Raw genomic sequence first — 23997 nt, 5'->3', positions numbered from 1 at the left:
AAAAAGGACGTCAAATTTGTTTAGGTACAGCGTCGCACGACCGCGCAATTGTCCGTTAAAGTCACGCAGTGCCGAATCGCAAAATAGGCCCTGGTCGGAATGGGGGTAAAATCTTCCGGGGCTTAAGTGGTTAAATACATCCAATAAAAGTAGATAACCAAAACTAAAAAAAGGCTGGTCTTCTCTAACTTCTGAGAAAAACCAATTACCAGCTGCTTCCCTGTTTAATAACACTACCAATATTGAAACAAGTGCATAGGAGGTCAGATGGGTGGGTGCCTTTAATTTCAAAACAGATTTTAACCTAGAAATTGGGGACCTTGGTAACCATGTTCTTTTAGTAACAATGAAGACCTAGATTCAGGTGAGATGGCCTTTAAACAGTATAAGACACGTCAGTTGTGAATGATAAAATGCTTAGGGCTCACTTGCTTTGCCTTTAACACACATTGAAGCTCCTACCACTTCAACATGCTTTATTGATGGGTTTTTGATGCTTCTGTGATGCTTTTTGCCCTGTGTTGATTTTCTATTCATTTTAAAGGGGCAAGTAGAAGCCCAGCTCAGTAGTATTCCCACTCAGCAGATTCCCAGCTCATTATTACCACTGTTCAGCAGATCCAAAGCGCATTGGTACACTCATTCAGCAGATTCACAGCTTATTAGTACCCTCGTTCAGGAGATCCCCTGCTCAGTAGTACCCACAGCTCTGCTGATGCCCCACTTCGTAGTAACCACCAGCTTTGCTGATTCCCCACTCAGTAGTAACCCACAGCTCTGCTGATCTCCCACTCAGTAGTAACCCACAGCTCTGCTGATCTCCCCGCTCAGTAGTAACCCCCAGCTCTGTTAATCCCCCCTCTCAGTAGTAACCCCCAGCTCTGCTAATCCCCCGTTCAGTAGTAACCCCCAGCTCTGCTAATCCTCCCCTCAGTAGTAACCCCCAGCTCTGCTAATCCTCCGCTCAGTAGTAACCCACAGCTCAGCTGATCCCCCGCTCTGCTCAGTAGTAACCTCCAGTTCTGCTAATCCGCCGCTCAGTAACTGTGCACAGTCTGTGCAGTTATCTATTTGCAGTGCCTCTGACCCCTGCAGGAGTTCAGTCCTCCCAATTTGTAATATATATATTATTATTTATATTGTTTTTTGTCCATATATATATATATATATATATATATATATATATATATATATCTATCAATACAGTATATATCGGCATTTATCTTTGCACATTTTTGCACTTTTGAATATCACCATATTTTTATGTATACTAAGACACAGTGGTTTGGAGATATTTAGATTTGTGGAATATCACACAGTTGTTGGTTTTTAGTGAATTTTTTTTGATTTTCTCTTTGAGGATCACATACACCCAATAGGCAGCGTCTCCCTCTATATTTATTCATTTTACATATCTCACTTTGTGGGATATGTGAGGCAGGCAGCAGCCATTTTGTCTAAACCGTAGCGCGGAATCATAATTATTTATAATGCCACATTTTGAAGCAAGTGTAAATGAGCCACTTGTTTCGACTTCAACACACATTAAAGCGCCTACATGATTTTTGATGTGTTTTTAATGCTTCGGTGATGTTTCGGCAGTGCTTTTTAGAAGCTTGGCAAATGCCGTGTGTGTGTTAATATCTCATACCTGCAATTTCTCCAAAACAAAGCTAAGCTAAAGCTAAAAGAAGCCTCTCAAAAGCTTCAGGTGCTTCAAGCGAGCTTTGTCATAGATGTTTATGGAGGCTTTGAAGACGTTTTGAAACACCATTAAAGTGACATGGGGTAAATTTTTGGAAGTGAAGCGAAGCAAACGCAAGGTGTAAACAGGATTGCAAGCTTACCATTTTATTTAATGACAGGTGCTTTGACTGGCGTTCAGAGCGCATTTAGCAGCTGCTCTTTGATCTTGACTTTTATTTTCAAACACTTCATAGTATTGCTAAGGCAGAGTTCTTCCTGTTCCTAGACCCAGTGTCTTTCCACAAATTGAAATTCAATTTTTCATTGTATGCTCATTTTTCATTGCATGCTCACTGGGTGTAAAATAAACACCCTTTCCCTGTAGACTGACTACATTTTTTAAAATGAGAGGACAATGAGAGTTCTCACAAGGAAGAGGAGGCCAGTAAATATACTGTATGTATGGAAATGTATTTATAAGCCAAGACTCTAAGAACCTTTACCACTCAAGCGGATATATACTGATCGTGTAGCAGTATTAACTACAGCTTTAACATCTCTCACCCAATTTCCTTATGCTCATTATTATGTATCTTTATTAATGATGAGGCTGTCAAAATAAAGAATACAGGTGGAGTAGAGGTTTGAACATGTGAGAACAGGATTATCCAGTCGTGATCACACGATAACAGTTTTATTCATAACTTGAAATGTGCTTCAGGCAAGGTCTGCAGTATTAACATAAGCTTAACTTGAGAATGCTTAACCATACTGTACAGCTTTTTTTGGACAACATGTCCATGTATATTAGGCTACAATATAAGACCTCAAAGCATGCTGAAATCCTTATTTCTATTACTGGTGCCCATGTGAACGATAACAGGCTGACAGAACGTGTATTTTCTTGGAGCAAGGAACAAGATAACAAAAGAATAGGGAGGCAGATGTCATGTGTCATTGTACAAAGACTAACAATAAAAGTATAGACTCCATTCCCATGTCTTGGAGACTACTAGTTTTCGAGATTCCATCAACAACATAAGGGTGATTTTTAAACCCAGAGTTATTACCCAAAAAGAAACATGAGATTCTTGCCAACATTTTATACAAAAAAAGGCTGGTACAGATTAGTGCTCGCCAGTACACTCCTATATATCTGCTCACCTTGGTATAGACCTCTAAATTATAGGAGGTCTATACAAGCTCAATAAAGATAATCAGGCAGAGGGTGACATTATGTAAATGGGGAGAGTCATCTGGATTATATAAAGACTGGATCTGGGAGTGACTAGGTTTGGAGGGGTATGGTGCCATCTGCTCGATTATCTCTACTGATATTGTATAGACTTCCTATTATATAGAGATGTACACCAACCTGAGCAGCTATATAGGAGAGCATTGACTGGCAGGGATATATTTGGAGAAGGTGTTCATCTACACAGTGTGTTATCTCAGAAGAATGTTCACAGGATTGTATTTGTTTTCTTCACTTGTCCATTGAACTGGCATGCAAGTTTTTTATACACATGGGACTTTATTATTGCTGATGTTATATTCGCATATTTGTGTGTTGATGTTTCACACTTTCACTACTTGAATGTAACACAAAGATGTAAGTTTGACGATTTTTTGCAAGAAATTTATATGAGAAGTAATAAGGTTGAGATTAGATTGGTTTATAAGCTCTGTACAATTTATATATATATTCCGTGGGTATATTTTCTGTGGGTGATTCACAGCATTTGCTACCTTGATATAATTAGGAAACTGGCATTTTGCTGCGAGGTGACTATTAGTAAAATGTTTACCCCATTAGCAATGTCTGTACTTGCATTGCCAATCTCATTAGACAACTGCCTTCATGTGCATTTCCCAGTTTAAAGTGACAGGTACGTGCAAAGTTATGACCAACTAGGCCATTGCCCTTATTTAATGCAGGAGTAGGGAAGTGTTAACGATGCCTCCTTGATATCTACTAGACCCTAGGCTCTTGCCTAGGCCACTTTGTGCTCCAGTTCTGCTAATTAATTTTATACAGAGGAAGGGCTTTGCTTACCATGCACCATTTTAGAAAACCTACTTACCCAGCAACTCTGTTTGCAAATTCCACAATGTCCTCCTTTGTTCTCTGCCCTCTATAGTTGTATGCCATATCACCTTTTAATCTTAAAGAGAAATAAATGTTAAAATAAAGCAGTGCTTGTAGGAATAGAAAAATGTGTGCCAATATAAAGGAAAAAGTTACAAACCAGTACAGACCAGTCAGTACCAATGCTGACTAGAACTACCTTGTCCAAATACCATTATAAAAAAAACTGCATTATTTCTAGTAAAAGAAATAGAAAGCCTTAAAATGTGGAACATAATAAAAACAATAACTATTCACCTGCTCTCTTAAGACACCCCTCTGTGTTGCAGTGCAGGTCCTCTGTTAGGTGACTGATTCTCAGTGTCATTCACTCCACTTCTCCAGGAACCACATGGTGCATCATTATGCAAAGGCCAGTTATAAGTGGGAGCAGTGGACATTTGTCTGTACTATTGGAATACTGGTGAGGGGAAACACTGGCTATCTTTGTTGCCATTGTGCTACATGCTAGGTGTTCAGTGTGCTGTTAAGGAGGGGTGGGCTCTCTCCACATGGGAACAAGACAGGGCTGCCCCCTGTCAAAACTTTTGTTTGCGCTGGCTGTTGAGCCTATGGCTGCGCTCATTAGATCCAATGCGAAGATTCACAGGTTTTAATAAGGACAGGTACGAGAAAAAATAATGTTATACGCAGAGGATACCATGTTGGGCGATACTACAACCTCTCTTGAAGAAACAATGTCGGTAAAGTTTGGCACGTACTCGGGTTTGCACATAAACTGGTCAAAGTCCTCCCTGATGCCCCTGAATGGGGGCCTGGAGGTTACATTACAGGTTACAGCTAAAATACCCATTTCCTCTCAAATTAAATATCTCGGTATTCAGGTCACACCTCGACCTTTGGACTATATAACCCTAAATCTGACCCCCTGCTTTCCAAATTTAGGGATAGAGTTAAAATATGGGCAAAACTTAAAACATCTCTGGTTGGTCGGACTAACCTTATTAAGATGATCCTCATGCTACAACTGTTATACATACTCCACAACTCCCCGGTGGTTATCCCACTAAAAATGTTTTGTATCATTAACACCAGCCCTCAAATTTTTCACTCGCCTGCTCGCATTTTGCGAGTGAAAAATGATTGAATGCGAGCAAGGAGAGGAAGAAACAGAACACTGTCTGGACGTGCAGGGGTGGGCAGTATCCATATCTGTGATGAGGGGGGGGGGGGGCGCACTGGGAGCTTCTGCCTTCACCAGCCTGACAGGAGTGAATGTCATTCTCCCTCCTGTTATTGCAGCAGCACAATGCATGATTTCTGGACTCCTCTGTTCCAGCCACTTATCTCTCCTGCAGCCATTAATCACTTCTCTCCTTCCAAGCTCCCCTCCCCTGTTGGTTTGTTCTACTTGGCCAGGTTACTTTCACTTTGTCCGTCTCCTAGCGCTTGTCTTTATCTTCCCTGCACAATCGTAAATCAGCAGCAATTCTTGTACTCCTCTGTTCACATTAACCCTTCATATACTTCTATCTTTCAGCTGTCCTCTCCATAAATCTGTACTGTATGTCCTGCAGCCTCTGGTCCCAGCTCTGAGCATTCCAAGCAGCCATTTAGCTGACCCTGTCCTGTTCTAAAATACAGCCTTAGAACTTTCTCTACAGCCCTTCACTCTGTTCTTCATTAACATATATTATTACAACCCAGACCCCCCTATTCACTCTCTTATCCCTAATAACTGGTGAACTGTGGTTTGGCCAGTGTAATTGTATGTGCGTTTTACCTGGATTTTAGGTGCATTTCTATTGAATTTCTATTACAAAGTGCGTTTTCATGAAAGCGCTTTAAAGTCTTGCATGCTGCATCTTTGATGCGGCTTCAGAAAATGCACTGTTTAATAGAATTCAATAGAAGTGCACCTAAAATCCAGGTAAAAGGCACATACAACCACACTGTTGTTATTAATAATAATTTGTGCAACTTCTGCAGTCATGCAAAAACATTTAACAGTGTAATTTTATAAAATAATTTTTTAGGGCGCATTTAGGAGCGGGGCAGGGTAGGGGTTAGGTGGGGCAAGTAGTGGCGAGTAACCCTTAAGGCCTGGCTAGTAGCTCAGGACTTGAAATTTTGAGCCCTGATTAACACTATATTTATATTTAGCCTGTGGTTATCCAAAAACCCAAGGGTGAAGTTGGAACCATTTCAGAGATGCAGGAGGTTTGGCTCTTCCTGACCCCTGGCTTTATTACCTGGCCTCCCAAATGCAGCATATCACACACTCCATACACTCCTCCACTGATGAAAAAGGAACCGATCCCTCTGTTAAAGTAAATTACCCACACAGTAGGGGTGAAAAATGTGGCATGTGTTCTGGAGGGACTTAAGTTTTGCAAATCCAACAAACTATACCCCACTTATGCCATAATGCAAAAAACTTGGAATAAGGTTAGGCAGTTGCAACAGATAATGGGGTTTACTAGATTTAGTCCCATCTGGAACAATGAGTACTACCCGGAGTTGGATAAGATGGATGGTGGTGTGAGATGGTCCCCCTATGGGATCACTCACCTACACCATATTTTCACTAATGGTAGGCTGTGCTCCTTCCAGGAATTACAAGAGAGGTATAAACTCCCTACCTCAATGTTCTTCTTTTACATGCAGCTATCCCATGTGGTGAAAACGCAAAGTGGGCCCGTTTTGTGGGTACAATCGCCCGCTCCGATATTCAATTACATGTACGAAGTTGTTTCATACATAGGTTTCATCTCCCAGTGTTACTTAATGCTATTATAAAATTTCCTAAAGGAGCACCCCATGAGTGTGGTATCCAAATGGGAAGGGGGATCTAGGTTCTTTGGAGGAGGAGCAGGGGAAGGAAGGCTCTCCTGGCAGTCAAGCAGTGCTCCCTGAATGTGGCACAGCATCTGTCTCAGCTATATTTACTCCTATGGGTCCACTACACCCCAGTGAGGTTATTCCTCATGGGAAGAAGGGAATCCTACATGCTTCGGATGTAATGGAGACCGGGGAGACTTGATTCACCTTATGTGGCGCTGCCCAAAGCTGCATAGATATTGGAAAGAGGTCACTGCCACCATTGCCAATGTCTTTCAGGTACATATACCTGAAGATTCAAAAATCTGTGTGCTGGGAATTCTGAGTGACCTACAGATAGAGGATGCACTCAGGCAGGTCATAGCGAGGGCATTATTTCAAGCCCGGAAGGTAATACTTCGCCACTGGAACTCTGCAGACTCCCCTACCTCGAAGGAATGGTTAGTTCAAATACGGGATAACATTTTATTTGAGAGAAAAAAAAAAAAAAAAAGGTAGGGCTCCCTCCAGGCTCACCTGCCCTCTGTCTATCCATTATCATGCATGTGCTTCTACTATGGAGTCACTCAAAATCTGAGTTAGGACTGCAGATAAAACTGGGGTGCCATGAAGTGGTTCTGCAGCTTACGCATGCATTTGCAAATGTATGGAAACTAAACCCCTGTTTTTAACGCATACTGTTAGACAGGACAATTCACTTGGTTGATGGCTGGTCAGTTAGTTGAGCTTGAAATTTTCTTTGACATGCATTGCCCTTCCCTGTGCTCCTTGCTGCAAAGGCCAGTTATAGGTAGGAGAGGTGGTCATTTGTTTTTGCATCATTATGTTACCCTAAGCTCACAGTACATTGTTTCAGAGAATGATGCTGATGCCATCAAGTCAGTAACGCTCTCACCAAGCCCAGGGGATGTGGTGACAAGGAAAAAGGACTATGCACCAGAAGACAAATTCTACAACTGCTTCCTCCAAATAAATGTAGGGGTGGAGAGCTCCATGGAGTGGGTAGGGGAAGGGCTTGGGCTGGAAATTAACTTTAGGTGAGGAATGAAAAACTTTAAAAATTTGCATTTTAAAAAGGAAATCAAAGTTTGCACAACAGTCACTAAAGACCTTTTCCATAAAAAGATAAAAAGTAACATTCCTTGATGCCTGATAACAGCCAGTCAGCTACCTTAACTGGTTTTCAATCCTGAGCCATACAAATAACCATTTGATGCTTATTGGTTGCTGATCTTTATATCAGACAGTCCTCTAAGCAATCTTGCAGAGTAGCTGTTAAGCCAAAAACATATATAGAGTATCATGGCTAATTGAAATAACCAAACTGGCAAATTAATCCCATTTCTCATGGGCACATATGGATATCTGATCTCCAAGACTGGCAGAGGAATGTAAACAATGCAGCGGGCCTCAGAGTGAGATATACACAAGTATAGCGTTTTGGGGAGCGGTAAGCTACACCTGCTTTGCGGGGTGTGGGCAAAGGTTTGTGGGAAAGTTGATTTATAATTATTTAATGCAGGCAACAAGGTAAAAAAATGGATAGATATTAAAAACCAGCCCATTTTTGTCACAATTTTACAGTGTCGCAATTTGGAAGATTTGAATGAGGTTTCACTTTAAAAAGGAAAAATAAAATACTATTTTTTTTTAGAACAGTTCTTTCAGTTTATATAGGACTTACAGTTTTATTGTTGGAAATCCACGGACCCCGAATTCTGAAGCAATACCTGCAAAGAGTAAAAAGGATTGTTTCACTTTGAAATATCCATTCAAATGTAAATACAATACTATTTTTTGTAAACTGAAAGATAAGGTGATATAAAAGCATTCCTAATACCAACCTCTTAGGAGTATGGTTTGCATACCCAGGACTTGGAATAAGACCACAGGATCCCTTGGAACAGCCATTTAAGAAAGGTTCAACTATTATATATGGATTATAGATAAAAGGAGCAAGAAATCAAAACCACTTACCGTACTCACCCAGCGCTAAAATTCACTATGAGAACAAGAAATTGGTACATAAAACCATACAGGTAAAAGCTGCTGCTAATAAAAAGGATCTAGAATGGGGTGCAACAAATAAAGTTTACATAAACTGATCTGTGACACTAGTAGCGCTGAAAGATATAACATATCATAAATATTTAAAACATCATGGCGTCCATAAACAATATGGATTCCTTGGCTTGTTCCCATGGACCCCTTGTCACCTTGTCTTTGCCTCTCTGTTTAGGGGTTCTAGCCCCCCACAGCTCCCAGGGTAGACTGCATTGTTCCTCCTGGAGACCTCCGTTTTGAAATTGGGCTGATTAATACCTTGTCAAAATCATCTGCTCCTGACAAAGTGAATTAGAATTCACGAAACACGTTGAAAAATGTCAAATGTTGCTCCACTTAGTAGAACTGTGTGGAAACATCTCCCTGGTCAACCCGGTGGGAATAATATTCTATTTAAACAGATGATCTTTGGATGTGCAGTTTGATGTTGTGTAAAACACTGTGATTGTATGAAATCAGCTATATGTTTTTAATTTAAAAAAAAAAAATGTTTCAACCACTTTTGTACTAAAAAAATGTAAAATCAATCTTAATCTTATGATGTTGAAAGATCAAAAGATGTCAACCCTGTGGGAGTTACAGTATAATAGCAGCTCCCACAGCTCATAAGTCAGAGCTTTTTGCCAATGCATTACCGCAATGTTAATCCTTCTCATAGTTATATCAGGATTCCATAGACTAGACTAATCCCATAAGAAATACTTATCCTCACCTAACATCTGTCACTCTTACATCATGACATTTCTCCTCTTCTGTCTGAGACTCCTTAAAGTTTAAACAGCAGAATCTGAACTCTCATGAGCTACAAACTCAAAAAGGTCCACTTCGCTTTTCAGAGAATACAATCAATAAAAGAGAGAGTCAAAAGGGTCGAGAAAAAGAGAGTCAAAAGGGTCGGGAAAAAGAGAGTCAAAAGGGTCGGGAAAAAGAGTCAAGAGTCGCGAAAAAGAGTCAAAAGGGTCGAGAAAAAGTCAAAAGGGTCGAGAAAAAGAGAGTCAAAAGGGTCGGGAAAAAGAGAGTCAAAAGGGTCGGGAAAAAGAGTCAAAAGGGTCGAAAAAAAGAGAGGAGAGGAGAGAGAGAGAGAGAGAGAGGGGGGGAGAGAGAGGAGAGAGAGAGAGAGAGAGCGGAGAGAGAGAGGAGAGAGAGAGAGATCCAACTGCTTTTTGGAGGGTACAATAAAAAATTCTCAAAAAAAGGTCCACTGTGCTTTTTAGAGGGTACAATAAAAATAGAGAGAGAAAAGATGACTATTATTTGCAGAGGAGCAGAGAAGTCAACTTCTCATTAGATAAAATGTTACATTTATACCACAATAGCTACATAAACAATAATAATTACCTTATCAGACATAGTAGCATTTATTATTTATATCCCATCTACTGTATGACTATAACACAACCTTGCATTTTGAATGTTTCTAATGTTATTTCTTTAAAGACCATAATGTTGGAAGAAATATTTGCAGTACAAAAGTAAAAAAAAAAAAATCAGAAAAATACTAAGCCGCATGACCTGGTGGAGCTGGTAGCCCACATGATGGGAAATCATTTGCACAGGCAGAAATAAATTGCCGCCTCTACAGGGTGCCATGTTACAGTCTCGAGAACTGACTAAAAGGTGACGATTTCATTATGTAGGACAAATATACTCTTATTTATCGCAGCCTTAAGTGACCCTAGACAGCTATTTTTAAACCTTTGAAAGGAAAAGTCCTGCCAAGTTTAAGAACCTTATTTACTCAAGAAAGCCTCCTATGTGCACTCCTTCTTGGTTTAATTTTCTATCAGGGGGCCACTTTCCTAATTTTAGGGCTAAGCCCTTCCCTGCTACCCTGTCCAATCAGAGCACTTCTGTGGTCAATAAGAGTGCTGCAATTGTGGTCAATAAGAGTGCTGCAATTAGATAAGGGGTGGGAAGGTTAAGGAGCCCCAATATCAATATAAAGATTATAATCAGTATAATCAAAAGATGGAGACCATGCTTTTATTTGGTCCTAAATCAAGCCAATTTAAAGTGATTGTAAACCTCAGATATAACATTTGAACTAATCACATATATCTGTAGTGTTTACTTGTCTCTCTCCAAAGCTTTAAGTGTTGTTTCTCTCTGGCGCTTCGTTCCTCAGTTATCAGCATGAGTCACAGAGACATTTGACCGACACATGAAACTAATTTGTGTCGGGAGGTAGGGAAGAGCTTGCAATGGAGCTTGTCTATTCACAACACAGTTCTTCTGCTGTGTGGAGGGGGTGTGTTCCTTTCCTCCAATCAGCTCTCACACAGTGTAACTGCAGTCTCTCTGCCCCCTCCTCTGTGTTACTAAAAAGATAAATATTTTTTTTAACACAATCTGCCCTTTTTGAAGGGTCGTAGAGAAGAGAAGACTGCAGATAAACACATAAAACCTATGTAGAAGGATTTTTCTCATCTCTGTATATCTGAGGCTGCTCACTTCACTGGGTATATGAGGGGGCTTACAAACACTTTAAGGAACAATGAGAAACACATGAAAGGGGAATTTAAAATGCAGCATTCATGACTGTGTAATTATGTCCATATTTTGACACATAGTGGTGGATTTACTAAGGCTTTATTCACATTTGCTGGTGATGGGACTTGAGTAGTACTTTAATGCGACTTTCAGGGAATGCCTGGGCAATCTTCCTGTAATGTCGGATCCAAATCACATCAATATAGATGAGGATCTGACTTGGAGGGGACTTCCATTAAAGTCTATGGGCACAAGTTGGATAGAAGTTGACTTGAAGTAGTACAGGAACCTTTTCTAAATCAGAGCGACTTCAGTAGTGCTAATTAAGACAGCTCTCATTAACTAACGTGGTATTTCACAAGGCGGATCCAAAAATCGCGGCAGTGTCAACTGAGCCTAAAACTGGATATTGCAAAATCTGGGGCAGCTCTGCATAGAAACTAATCAAATTTTTTGCCAAAGGTCTTCAGTTTTAGTAAATCAAGCCAATAGTACAATTACACACACACTTTTTTTTTTTTTTTTTGCGCACAAAAATGGATATAAATACATGGTCATAAATGCTAGAATTTAAAGTCCCTTCCCTTTTCATGCGTTTCTCATTACTACCCTGGTAGGAATTTTGGTAGACCCACAGAATTTTTTTTTTCTTTTTTTTTGTGCCTCTTCCTTATTAAAGCGATTGTAAAAGTCTAATTTATTTTTTGTTTTTAAATAACAAACATGTTATACTTACCTGCTCTGTGCAGTTGGTTTTGCACAGAGCAGCCTGGATCCTCCTCTTCTCGAGTCCCTCCCTACTGTTGAGGGCCCCCACAGCAATCGGCTTGCTATGGAGCACCCGAGCCGAGTCATAGCCGCATGTCCATTCATACACAGAGCCGCGACCCTCCCCTCGCCCTCTCTCTTTTGAATGATTCTGATTGACAGCAGCGGGGGCCAATCATGTCTTGCTGCTGTCTCAGCCAATGAGGAGGGGAGTCTCAGGCAGCTTAGACACTCCTGCAACATCACTGGATAAAGACGGGCTCAGGTAAGTATTAGGGGGGCTGATGCTTACAGAAGGTTTTTGTATCTTAATGCATAGGGTGCATTAAGATACAAAAATCTTCTGCCTTTACCATCCCTTTAAGTAAAAGGCCAAATGCTTATGCACATGCAGGCATGCACTTTAATAGCATACCAGGAGCCCACAGGCTCATGGTCCTTTTTTATGGTGACAACACCACTTACGCTTGGCGATTAAAATAAAATCTGTGCAACTGTAACAAATGCAAAATAAACTTGCTTTTTGGGGTTTATGATGGAAGTGAAAATGTATACAAAAAAAAAAAACCTCCTGTTTTAAGTTAATATTCATCCTTTAAACATAGTGTAAAGGGCATGGTCCCGAAACGATATAAACGCTCTGTGTTGCGACACCTTCTGGATGCGGCGAAATCCTGCATTAGTTTATGCTGGAGGAGCTCGACCCCCCCCCCCCCCCCCCGACGGTTTCCCTCTGGTTGAGGAGGGTGAAATGGATTAATGATCTGGAGGATCTGGTACTCACTGCACGCGGTAGGAAAGAGCAATACACTAAAACGTGGGCTTGCTGGAATGAGTTCATACTTTCTGATGAAGGGCAGACCTTAAGTGAGCCTCCCCAGCTGTAGCAGTTCTGCTTGGCTTTGGGGTCACCCGTGCGGGATGAACTTCCATACATACCTCTCTTTTTGTCAACTCCCTTCCTCCGCTTTTTTCCCCCCTCCCACTTTTTCTTCCCGACTTACCTTTCTTACTGGCTTCCCTATCAAACCCACACTTGGTGCTCCTTCTACATCTACCCTCTTTACCTTCTATGTCCCTTCCCTTTCTTCCCGTTCTGTACTCTTTTACCCTCCCCCCCCCCCTTATGTTATTCCACTGACCGAATGGCCTTTGGCCAGACACGTGGTCCCTGCCTTGCTTTGGCGTTCCCGTATAATGGGTCAACCTTAATTGTCATATGCTCTGTTGCTCAGCAGGCCACCCTGATTTCGGTCATACTCTTAAAGCGTGATAAGCTTACATGCACTATGTTTTCTTTGTTTAACTTGATGTTGAGACTATGTCTCTTGCATTTGCTGGTGATCTTGTCGGTTACTCGGTTTTACTTTTTTTTTTTTATTTACCTGTGTTTTACTGCACTTTACACATTGTTTGTGTTTTCTAAAATAAAATAAAGAATTTGAAAAAAAAAAAAGATATTTTTAAAAAAAGCCATATGAAGTGAGATTTAAAACCTTTGTAGTAAAGACTCATCTTGTAACTGAAGTCCTTCGAATAGCAGAGTATTTCTGGTAAATATCTATAGGGTTAACCCGCTCTTAACAAACCAATAATATATGTAAATGCAGGGTGTGTGATTTGCAGGCTATGGGTAAACATAGGGATATGTCCTGGCAGACTGGTTTACATTTGAAGGGTTTGCCTTTACCAACTTTTTCAGTGTAAAATTTACAATATGTGCAGAAAAACAAAAGCAGATGGTGACATTTGCAGCAAGCTTAGAACTTTACAATGAATGGCAGTTTTCTATAGGGACAAACACAGAGATTACATAAAATATACAGATTACTTGGTAGACCGCTGCAAATTCTCATTACAGGAAACCTAAATCAAACTACGGCCCTCCAGCTGTTGCGGAACTACACGTCCCATGAGGCATTGTAAAACTCTGACATTCACAGACATAACTAGACATGATGGGAATTGTAGTTCCTGAACAACTGGAGGGTCATAGTTTGAGGATCCCTTGCTATACAGAGAGAAATATAGACACGGCTTTGTCAATTTCCATCTGAAAATGCTAGATGTCAGGTTGTCCCTGCCATCAATACACCATCAAGTGAACAATCATGCAGATATAGAAAGTCAGGATCTCTAATATCCATACTTCCTTCAGGGCAGGAAATGAAACAAGACTGTAGCCACTGGATGGGCAAGGCAGCCAGGAACCTGGCATTGTCAGAGATGAAAGAATAAACAATAGGAAACCTCCACAATTCCTTAATACATCTTTCCTTTAAAGAGAAACTGTCACTTAGGCCATTCAGCACAAATAGACCATGCATTTGCAAAGCCCCCACATCAGTAATACCCATTGTTCTACTTCTGCGTCCACCCCAAGGCCCCTTTCACACCTATGTGACCTAAAAGTAGTGCGATTTTACTGCAATTTTTATGCTGCGATTTTGACTGGGTTTGAGGCAATGCCTATGTCTATGGATCCCAAAGCGCATTAAAATAAGCCCAAAGTAGTGCAGGGACTACTTTGAAGTCGTTGCGACTTGAAGTCGCACAGATATGAACGATACTCATTGGAAAACATGAAGTACGACTTGTCAAGCGACTCTGCAGTCCCAAGTCGCAGGACAAGTTGCACAAGTGTGAAAGGAGCCTAAAGTGCAGAAGCAAGAGATTGTTTTACATTTTCCCAGAGTTTGGCCTTACATGGTTTGAGTGAGATAGTGAAAAAAACTGATTTGTAATATATCTTAGAAATCTCCAGCACGTGTTCTGAGGCCATCTGGGACAAAAAACACCAGTTTGTAGATCAAACACAATGATAATATTTCTTTAGTTAATACAGATGCTAAAATGTTGGTTTTTTTTTTTCAGAAATGTAAAAAAAAAAAATCCAAAAGTTGGCATTTTTTTATTTAAATTTGTATTGGTGTCTGCCTACAGTCTAGAGCAGGGATCCTCAAACTACAGCCCTCCAGCTGTTGCGGAACTACACATCCCATGAGGCATTGCAAAACTCTGACATGCCCAGACATGACTAGGCATGATGGGAATTGTAGTTACTGAACAACTGGAGGGCCATAGTTTGAAGACCCCTGGTCTAGAGAATAACTCTCTCTTTTGGTCCTGGTGAGGTCACCATTGGCACCAAGACAGAAAATGAAGGGGGGGGGGCACATAAAGGTTGGCTTTTTCATGCAAATAGCCAAAAAGACAATTAAAGTGGTTGTAAGCCCTGTGAGGCAGAAAATGCACAGGATTTAATGCGAGCATCCAGTGCTGTGATCGCTGGATGGTCAGAGTCCTGAACAAAGCCGGATTCGGCTTGGATCGGGTCTCTGATGAAGTAACCTGGGAAGCAATGTACGTCACGTCCGGTTTACTTGGCTGCCAATGGTGCGGATTTAAAAAAAAAAAATGTCAGTATTTAAAAATGCGGATTTTGGCGTTTTGAAGTGCAGTGGAGGGGTTTGGGGTCTTTTAAATCTCAGATCCCTCCATAAAGAGTACCTGTCACTGCCTATTACTGTCACAAGGGATGTTTACATTGCTTGTGATAGCAATAAAAGTGATCCGATTTTTTTTTTTTTTAAAGGAACAGTGAAAAAAATAAATAAATAAAACAATAGAAAAATAGAAAAAAAATGTTAAAGCGTCCCCAAAGTTAACACATATGTAAGTCGCCTCCGCAAATGTAAACGGTGTTCAAATCACACGTGAGGTATTACCGCATTTGTCAAAGCGAGCACAGTAATTCTAGAAATAGACCGCCTCTGTAACTCTAAACTGGTAGCTGGTAAAAAATTTGAAAGTGTTGCCTATGGAGATTTTTAAATGCCGTAGTTTGTCGCCATTCCACGAGTGTGTGCAATTTTAAACCATAACATGTTACGTATACAGTATGTTTACCCGGTGTGACATCATCTTTCACAATAAACATAAAAATTGGGCTAACTTTACTGTTTTTTTTTTTTTTAATTCAGTGAAGTGTATTTTTTCCCAAAAAATTACGTTTGAAAAACCGCTGCACAAATACCGTGTGACATAAAATATTGCAACGACCGCCATTTTATTCTTCAGAGTCTTTGCTAAATATATAAATACAATGGGGATCGAAAGTTTGGGCACCCCAGGTAAAAATTTGTATTAATGTGCATAAAGAAGTCAAGGAAAGATGGAAAAATCTCCAAAAGGCATCAAATTACAGATTAGACCTTCTTATAATATGTCAACAAAAGTTAGATTTTATTTTCATCATTGACACTTTGAAAATTACAGAAAACAAAAAAATGGCGTCTGCAAAAGTTTGGGCACCCTGCAGAATTTATAGCATGCACTGCCCCCTTTGCAAAGCTGAGGCCTGCCAGTGTCATGGATTGTTCTCAATCATCGTCTGGGAAGACCAGGTGATGTCAATCTCAAAGGTTTTAAATGCCCAGACTCATCTGACCTTGCCCCAACAATCAGCACCATGGGATCTTCTAAGCAGTTGTTTAGAAAACTGAAACTGAAAATAGTTGACGCTCACAAAGCTGGAGAAGGCTATAAGAAGATAGCAAAGCGTTTTCAGATGTCAATATCCTCTGTTCGGAATGTAATTAAGAAATGGCAGTCATCAGGAACAGGGGAAGTTAAAGCAAGATCTGGAAGACCAAGAAAAATATCAGACAGAACAGCTTGCAAGATTGCGAGATAAACAATTCAAAACCCACGTTTGACCGCACGATCCCTCCAGAAAGATCTGGCAGACACTGGAGTGTTGTGGTACACTATTCCACTATAAAGAGATACTTGTACAAATATGGTCTTCATGGAAGAGTCATCAGAAGAAAACCTCTTCTACGTCCTCACCACAAAAATCAGTGTTTGAACTTTGCAAATGAACATATAGACAAGCCTGATGCATTTTGGAAACAAGTTCTGTGGACCGATGAGGTTAAAATTGAACTTTTTGGCCGGAATGAGCAAAGGTACGTTTGGAGAAGAAGGGGCACAGAATTTAATGAAAAGAACCTCTGTCCAACTGTTAAGCATGGGGGTGGATCAATCATGCTTTGGGGTTGTATTGCAGCCAGTGGCACAGGGAAAATTTCAGCAAATTTTGGATGGTAACTTGATGCCATCTGTGAAAAAGCTGAAGTTAAAGAGAGGATGGCTTCTACAAATGGATAATGATCCTAAACACACCTCGAAATCCACGGGGGATTACATCAAGAGGCGTAAACTGAAGGTTTTGCCATGGCCTCCACAATCTCATGACCTCAACATAATGGAAAATCTATGGATAGACCTTAAAAGAGCAGTGCGTGACAGACAGCCCAGAAATCTCAAAAAAACTGGAAGACTTTTGTAAGGAAGAATGGGCAAAGATACCTCAAACAAGAATTGAAAGACTGTTGGCTGGCTACAAAAAGCGTTTACAAGCTGTGATACTTGCCAAAGGGGGCAGTACAAGATATTAACTCTGCAGGGTGCCCAAACTTTTGCAGACGCCATTTTTTTGTTTTCTGTTAGTTTGAAAGTGTCAATGATGGAAATAAAATCTAACTTTACAAATTTTTACCTGGGGTGCCCAAACTTTCGATCCCCACTGTGTATATATATATATATATATATATATATATATATATATATATATACACAGTGGGTACGGAAAGTATTCAGACCCCCTTAAATTTTTCACTCTTTGTTATATTGCAGCCATTTGCTAAAATCATTTAAGTTCATTCTTCTTCCTCATGAATGTACACATAGCACCCCATACTGACAGAAAAACACAGAATTGTTGACATTGTTGCAGATTTATTAAAAAAGAAAAACTGAAATATCACATGGTCCTAAGTATTCAGACCCTTTGCTCAGTATTTAGTAGAAGCCCCCTTTTGATCTAATACAGCCAGGAGTCTTTTTGGGAAAGATGCAACAAGTCTTTCACACCTGGATTTGGGGATCCTCTGCCATTCCTACATACATACATACATACACACACAATATATATATATATATATATATATATATATATAAATAAATAAAACTTGTAAACATCATGTGTCAATAGCAAACAAAGAATAAAAAATACAGCGTATACAATTGTGACACAAATCATACTGTAATTGAATGTTATTAAAATTACCTTTCCTTTTCAATCTGCAGCTGTTGTAATTTTCTGGAAATGCAATGCAATATGGCTACCTGGAGCTGTTCTGTACACAGAATGTATACTGAGCACACCCCAGAAACATCATTTCCTCCTTGTGTGAATTGCTCACTGGTTTTCCCAGAAGTCTGCCTAAGATATAAGTCAGATTTCTGGCATCTCCTGCAACAAAAAGGGATGCAGGCCCAGCTGCTTTCCTCATTAGTGCCGATTCACACATATGCGATGCGGGATCCCTGCAAATCCACTGCAGGTTCCTGCATCGCACTCCACTTGCAGTCAGTTCACACTGCCATATGGGAATCGTTGGGGGGTGTCAATACGAAGTTAACGACACCCCCAGATCAGTTCGCAAATGGCATGAATCAGATCTGTATGGCTGCATTCACCACACACAGACATCGCATGCGATTTGCAGAGCAGTGCGCTGTGAATCACATGCGATGTCTGACATGGTTGAAGTGTGAACCAACACTTAGAGCCCTGCAGGTGCTGCAGCTGACTGATAATTATGAAACGACTCCCATTAGATTCACTTTTCCACATGGACACAGACAAACACACAAGGATTTCTTCAGAATAACAATAAATAGGAATCTGCAACAAAGTTTGTTAAAATCCTTGCAATGTACAGAGATCACCCAGAGGGGAATGTTTTCTTTCTCAACAAACATGCAGTTACTCTTTAAATTCAGCACTTTGAACGGATGTAGAGAAGAGAAGACTGCAGATAAACAAGTAAAACCTATGTAGGAGGATTCGTTTCATCACGGTGTATCATCTGAGGCTGTTTACTTCACTGGGTATATAAGAGGGTTTATGACCACATTCAGGGCCATCAGATTTGTGTATCAGATTCGTTTTTATTTTTCAGCTACAGGAAAAACATAGATTACAGCTGCAGATTTTTAACTTCTGTGGTCTAATTAACCACTTAAGCCCCAGGAGATTTTACCCCCTTCCTGACCAGGGGGTATTTTGCGATTCGGCACTGTGTGACTTTAACGGACAATTGCGCGGTCGTACGACGCTGTACCTAAACAAATTTGACGTCCTTTTTTTCCCCACAAACAGAGCTTTCTTTTGGTGGTATTTGATCACCTGTGCGATTTTTTGATCATGCGCTATAAACAAAAAAAAAGAGCGTCAATTTTGCAAAAATAACAATATTTTTCACATTTTTTATATGAAATTCCCCCAAAAAAATGTAAAAATGAAAATGTTTTGGCCAATTTGTTTTACGCTACATATGTTTGGTAAAAAAAAAAAAAAAAAAAAAAAAAAAAAAATCGCAAAAAGCGTATTTTGATTGGTTTGCACAAAAGTTATCGCGTTTACTAACAAAGGGAAAGATTTTTGTTGTTTTTTTTTTTTTTAACGAGTAATGGCGGCGATCTGCGATTTTTTTTGCGGGACTGCGACATTGCGGCGGACAGATCGGACCCTTGACTGCCATTTTTGACACTTTTGGGGTTACCAGTGCTATACATATGCACTGTTACTGTAAAAATGACACTGGCAGGGAAGGGGTTAACTGTATTGGAGAGGGAGGGGTTAAGTGTGTCCTAGGGGCGTGTTTCTAACTGTGATTGGACATGGCTACTAGTGTAAAAACAGAGATCAACGGTCCTACATAGTAGAACCATCTGATCTCCATTTTTACACAGGGGAGAATGACAGGTGGCTTGTTTACATTAGCCGCCTGCCTTTATCCCTTCCCGGCGAACGATCGAGAGTGACCGGCGAACATCGGGTCTGCCGGTCACACGCACTGACTTGTTAGGGAACGAGCTGGGGCGGGCGCGCGCTCGCCCGCTATTGGCTCACAAGCGAGTGACAGGCTAGTGACGTACCGGTACGTCACTTTGCCTGGCCGGGGCTGACCGCCGCAGTATATGTACTTGCGGCGGTCGGCAAGTGGTTAAAAGATAAAATCTGATGCAGAGTCGGTTTTAGTTTTGGTCTTAAATGGGACTACAATATCATCTGTGCACCATGTTCTTAACCTGGTCCATGTACAATGCACCTACTTGAATGAACTGTGGCATCCATCTTTCCAACTCTGACTGGGGAACCGCTAGACCTCATCTCAATGCCAACTTCATTCCAGACAGGTTCAAGCTTCTTGCAGTGACCACACCAGGGAGCATAAAACTAAAAGAAAAAGAAAAAGGAATATGTCATAAACGAGCCATAGTATAGACAACATGACTCAAGTCTACCCATCCGTTCAGCCATCTCCTATTCTGTCCACCTTTAGGAGATCCCATCTCCACCTAAAAACGGTACTTTTACTTGTCTGCATCAAATCATCCCCCCATAGTTATGACCTTTTTTACCCCCCACCCCCCCCCCCCCCCCCGGCCGCACAAGCAGGGCCCTGCTAATCTTATTACATGCCGAACCGTGTGTTACTGTTATGTCCTGCCATATAGCCAATAAGGGATCTTGCAATGGATGTTACTAACATGCACTGCATTGATGCATTCACACAATTTCATACTTACTACCAGCAGGAATGAGTCCTTACATTTAAAGAGCACCTGTCATTTCAGATACATCATGGCCGCGCCCGTTAGCGGGCATGCACTCGCCTGCTGCCGCCACGTCCCTCAGCTTTTTGTGTCACTGCCGCATCACCAGCCGTCCTATTAAAGTAAATGGGACTGTCGGTGAGTCAACAGCCGGTCAGAGGAGAAGCCGCTGCGGCACAGAGATGACAGTTGCTCTTTACAAATTATGATTTAAATTGAGTGGATTTAAACTAAGCCTTTTTACTAGTGACTTAAATCGACTTGATTTAAATTAAATCCACAGGATACTTGGATTGAAATGCAGCTGGTTCAGCAGGAACTGCCAGAATTTTGATCCATGTATGGCCATTTTCGTTCAGAAGTTGATCTAGCGATGGACTTTTCCTGAACAGGATGGCCTTTATATTTTCGCTGCAGTGTGGATAAGAGTATTCCAATTGCAGCGGAGTCCCAATGCCAGAATACTGTACAATAGCACAGCTGGAGGATTTTTTTTTTATCCACCTCAAATCTGTAAATGGGGGGGAAATGGGGTACATTTTTTTTCTTCTTCATTAGCCGGCTGCATGGTTAACCACCTCAAGACTAAGCCTTTTCTGGCATTTTCTGTTTACAAGCTGAAATCAATTTTTTTTTTGCTCGAAAATTACTTATAACACCCAAACATTATATACGGTATTTCTTTTATCAGAAACCCTAGGTAATAAAATGCCCCTAAAAAGTGCCTAGGGTTCTGGGTCATGCCCCAGGGACTATGAATCAGGCAAAAAAACGTTCTTAAAAATTGTCGTTTTTGATAGAGAGCCAATTATTGAAAAAAAAAAAATGAGATTTCTTTGGATTTAGTGTCTGGGGGGGTCTAAAAAGTGTACCTGTGAAGTTTCAGCTCTGTAGCATATGTGTATTTTATATATATATATATATATATATATCCCTATCCCAGAATCTGCATAGTGGGGTCACCCTGACATGGCAAAGTTCGGTCACCCTGGCGTGGCAGAGTCAGGTCACCCTAAACTACACTACGGTCCCCCCGACATGGCAGAGTTCGGTCACCCTGACATGGCAGAGTCAGGTCACCCTAAACTACACTACGGTCCCCCCGACATGGCAGAGTTCGGTCACCCTGACATGGCAGAGTCAGGTCACCCTAAACTACACTACGGTCACCCTGACATGGCAAAGTCAGGTCACCCTAAACTACACTACGGTCACCCTGACACTTAAAACTATCCCTACAAAAACTAGATTATTGAATCTAACTATAGTGGTATATAGTACCCTAACTACACTGCATGTCCCTTTCCTCACACTAAAAAGAACAGCTCCATACAGCAGAAGAGAATTGCAAAATGACACTGGAGCTTTACAAGAAGCAGGAGAAACACAAATGCTTCCACTCTCTTCCACAGCCTCTGTATTACAGTGCTAGAGGTTTGGCGGGGCTATGTTATATACTGGGGGGCGTATTCACTCCTGATTGGCCTCTGGACCCCGTAGTCACTCCAATCACATTCCCAGCATCCTCCTGCCCCCTCAATTGGCTTTTACTGACGTTTCTGGGCCAATCATGGGCTTTTAAAGCCCAGTTCCTGTCCCATTGCATTTTGTGCGGTTCTGGTGGCCGAATTCCGAACTTTTACCGCAAAAAGTTCGGAATTCGGCTGAATTTCGAACACCCAATGTTCGGGTCGAACCGATGGTCGACCCGAACTGTTCGATCATCCCTAGTCAGAAGTGATTCATGCCGATATCAGAGGAATAAGGCAGCAAACAGAAATGACGATTAGTACTCTTAATAGTACACGCTATAGAGGGATGTGCTTTGTTCTTGAATATATTGGATATTTTTTAACTGTCAAAGTAGAAAATGTAAATTTTTTTGCAAAATTTTCGCTCTTTTTTTATTAATATCGCAAAAAATGAAAAGCGCAGAGCAGGGCCGGATTAAGAGCATCATGGGCTTGGTGCTGAGGATTTTGAAGGGCCTTAAGGGCCGTGCCTTGGCATGCACCCAGAGGAGGAAGGGTGCAGCCATGCATGCCTAATTCAACATGGGATGCTGTCTCTGAAGCCCATAAACACATCCATGCATTGGCAACTGTCCCTCCTTGTCCGGCCTTGGTGCTGTGTGGGGAGGTTCTGAGGGAGCTGCCTGGGGAAGCGAGCATAGAAGCCAGACTTCTGTGTTTACAAGTGACAGAAGAGCGGTAACAGTGAATATGGCCAACCCGGGGCCTATATAAAGGTAGGGGCCTGGAGCTGCAGCTCCAATAGCCCCTACGTTAATCTGGCCCTGAGGTGATCAAATACCACCAAAAGAAAGCTCTGTTTGTGGGGAAAAAAAAAAGGATGTAAATTTTGTTTGGGTACAGCGTTGCATGACCGCGCAATTGTCAGTTAAATTTGCGCAGTGCCAAGTTGCAAAAAGTGGCCTGGACGTAAAGCAGGAAAATCCTCCGGTGGTAAAGTGGTTAAGCTGCATCAAAATCAAAAATAAAAATGTATTACATGAATTACTTCTAGATTTGTTAGATAATAATAACATCAGCCTTTTTTTGTAAGAAAAATGCCATCAGCATTCCACCGTACTATTTTCCTGAGCCTATATTTCTGCTAACACAAGCACTTTTTTTGCTGTATCATAGCAGTAATCAAAGCAGGATCTATACGAGATAAGTGCGAACAACAGCTGGAATTCTCCAAAAAAACTGTTTAATCAATCTTACTTATAAAAATCCAGATAAATGTTTAAACAACAAATTGCAAAGAAATCTGCAGCTGAACAAATGACTTTCTTCTCAATCCCCTTGGTTTGTGCTCATTACGGGATTTAAGGCATATTGGCAATCGTACATTGTTTGTGTAAAACTTGGGGAATGAAATCTACAGAAATCAATAAAACACAATGTCCCCCTGCAAGAGTTCCGTTTTCATTTCAGCTATAGTTTACATGTACACAATCACTACTCCGCTGTATTCTAATTAATAGGGAAGATAGTGCTGCGCTATTCTGTAGTGATGGATAAATATAGATGCTAAAAAGTGCTGTAGTGCTGAATATTAGTGTAGGTAAATCACAAGTCTTCAGTAGGTATAGTAAAAATGAAAAACAAAGTGGCACAGTGCTAATAACTCCGAGTAATGACAGTGGCAAAGTGATGGATGAAAATATATAAAAGAACGGTATAAAGTGACAAGAGTGCAGAATATTGCCTCAAAAAGGTGTTTAAATATAATAAATAAATCTTAAGTCTTCAATAAATAAATAGGATAAAAAAAAAGGGGGTAGCAAATCAACAAGGTGCTATATCTCCAAATATATGTATGTGACAAGGTGATAAACTTCTAGTAATAAATAATAAAAA

At 40.8% G+C, this 23997-nt stretch overlaps 1 protein-coding gene across 1 annotated transcript in view; it reads right to left on the bottom strand.

The window, feature by feature from the left end:
- Positions 1–23997, bottom strand: part of TMX3 (thioredoxin related transmembrane protein 3) — a 115723-nt gene that overhangs the window by 69152 nt on the left and 22574 nt on the right. Inside the window, exons 4-6 of the mRNA XM_082258600.1 lie at positions 20126–20249; positions 8301–8346; positions 3771–3851 (exon numbers count right to left, since the gene is read on the bottom strand). Coding sequence (XP_082114726.1) covers positions 3771–3851; positions 8301–8346; positions 20126–20249 — 251 coding nt within the window. The remainder of the gene's footprint in view (positions 1–3770; positions 3852–8300; positions 8347–20125; positions 20250–23997) is intronic.

The sequence above is a fragment of the Pelophylax lessonae genome, assembly GCF_965119305.1.
Source record: "Pelophylax lessonae genome assembly, chromosome: 5".
NCBI classification, from domain to species: domain Eukaryota; kingdom Metazoa; phylum Chordata; class Amphibia; order Anura; family Ranidae; genus Pelophylax; species Pelophylax lessonae.
The sequence above is the reverse complement of the archived record's forward strand: the minus strand, read 5'-3'. Positions and strand labels throughout refer to the sequence as shown.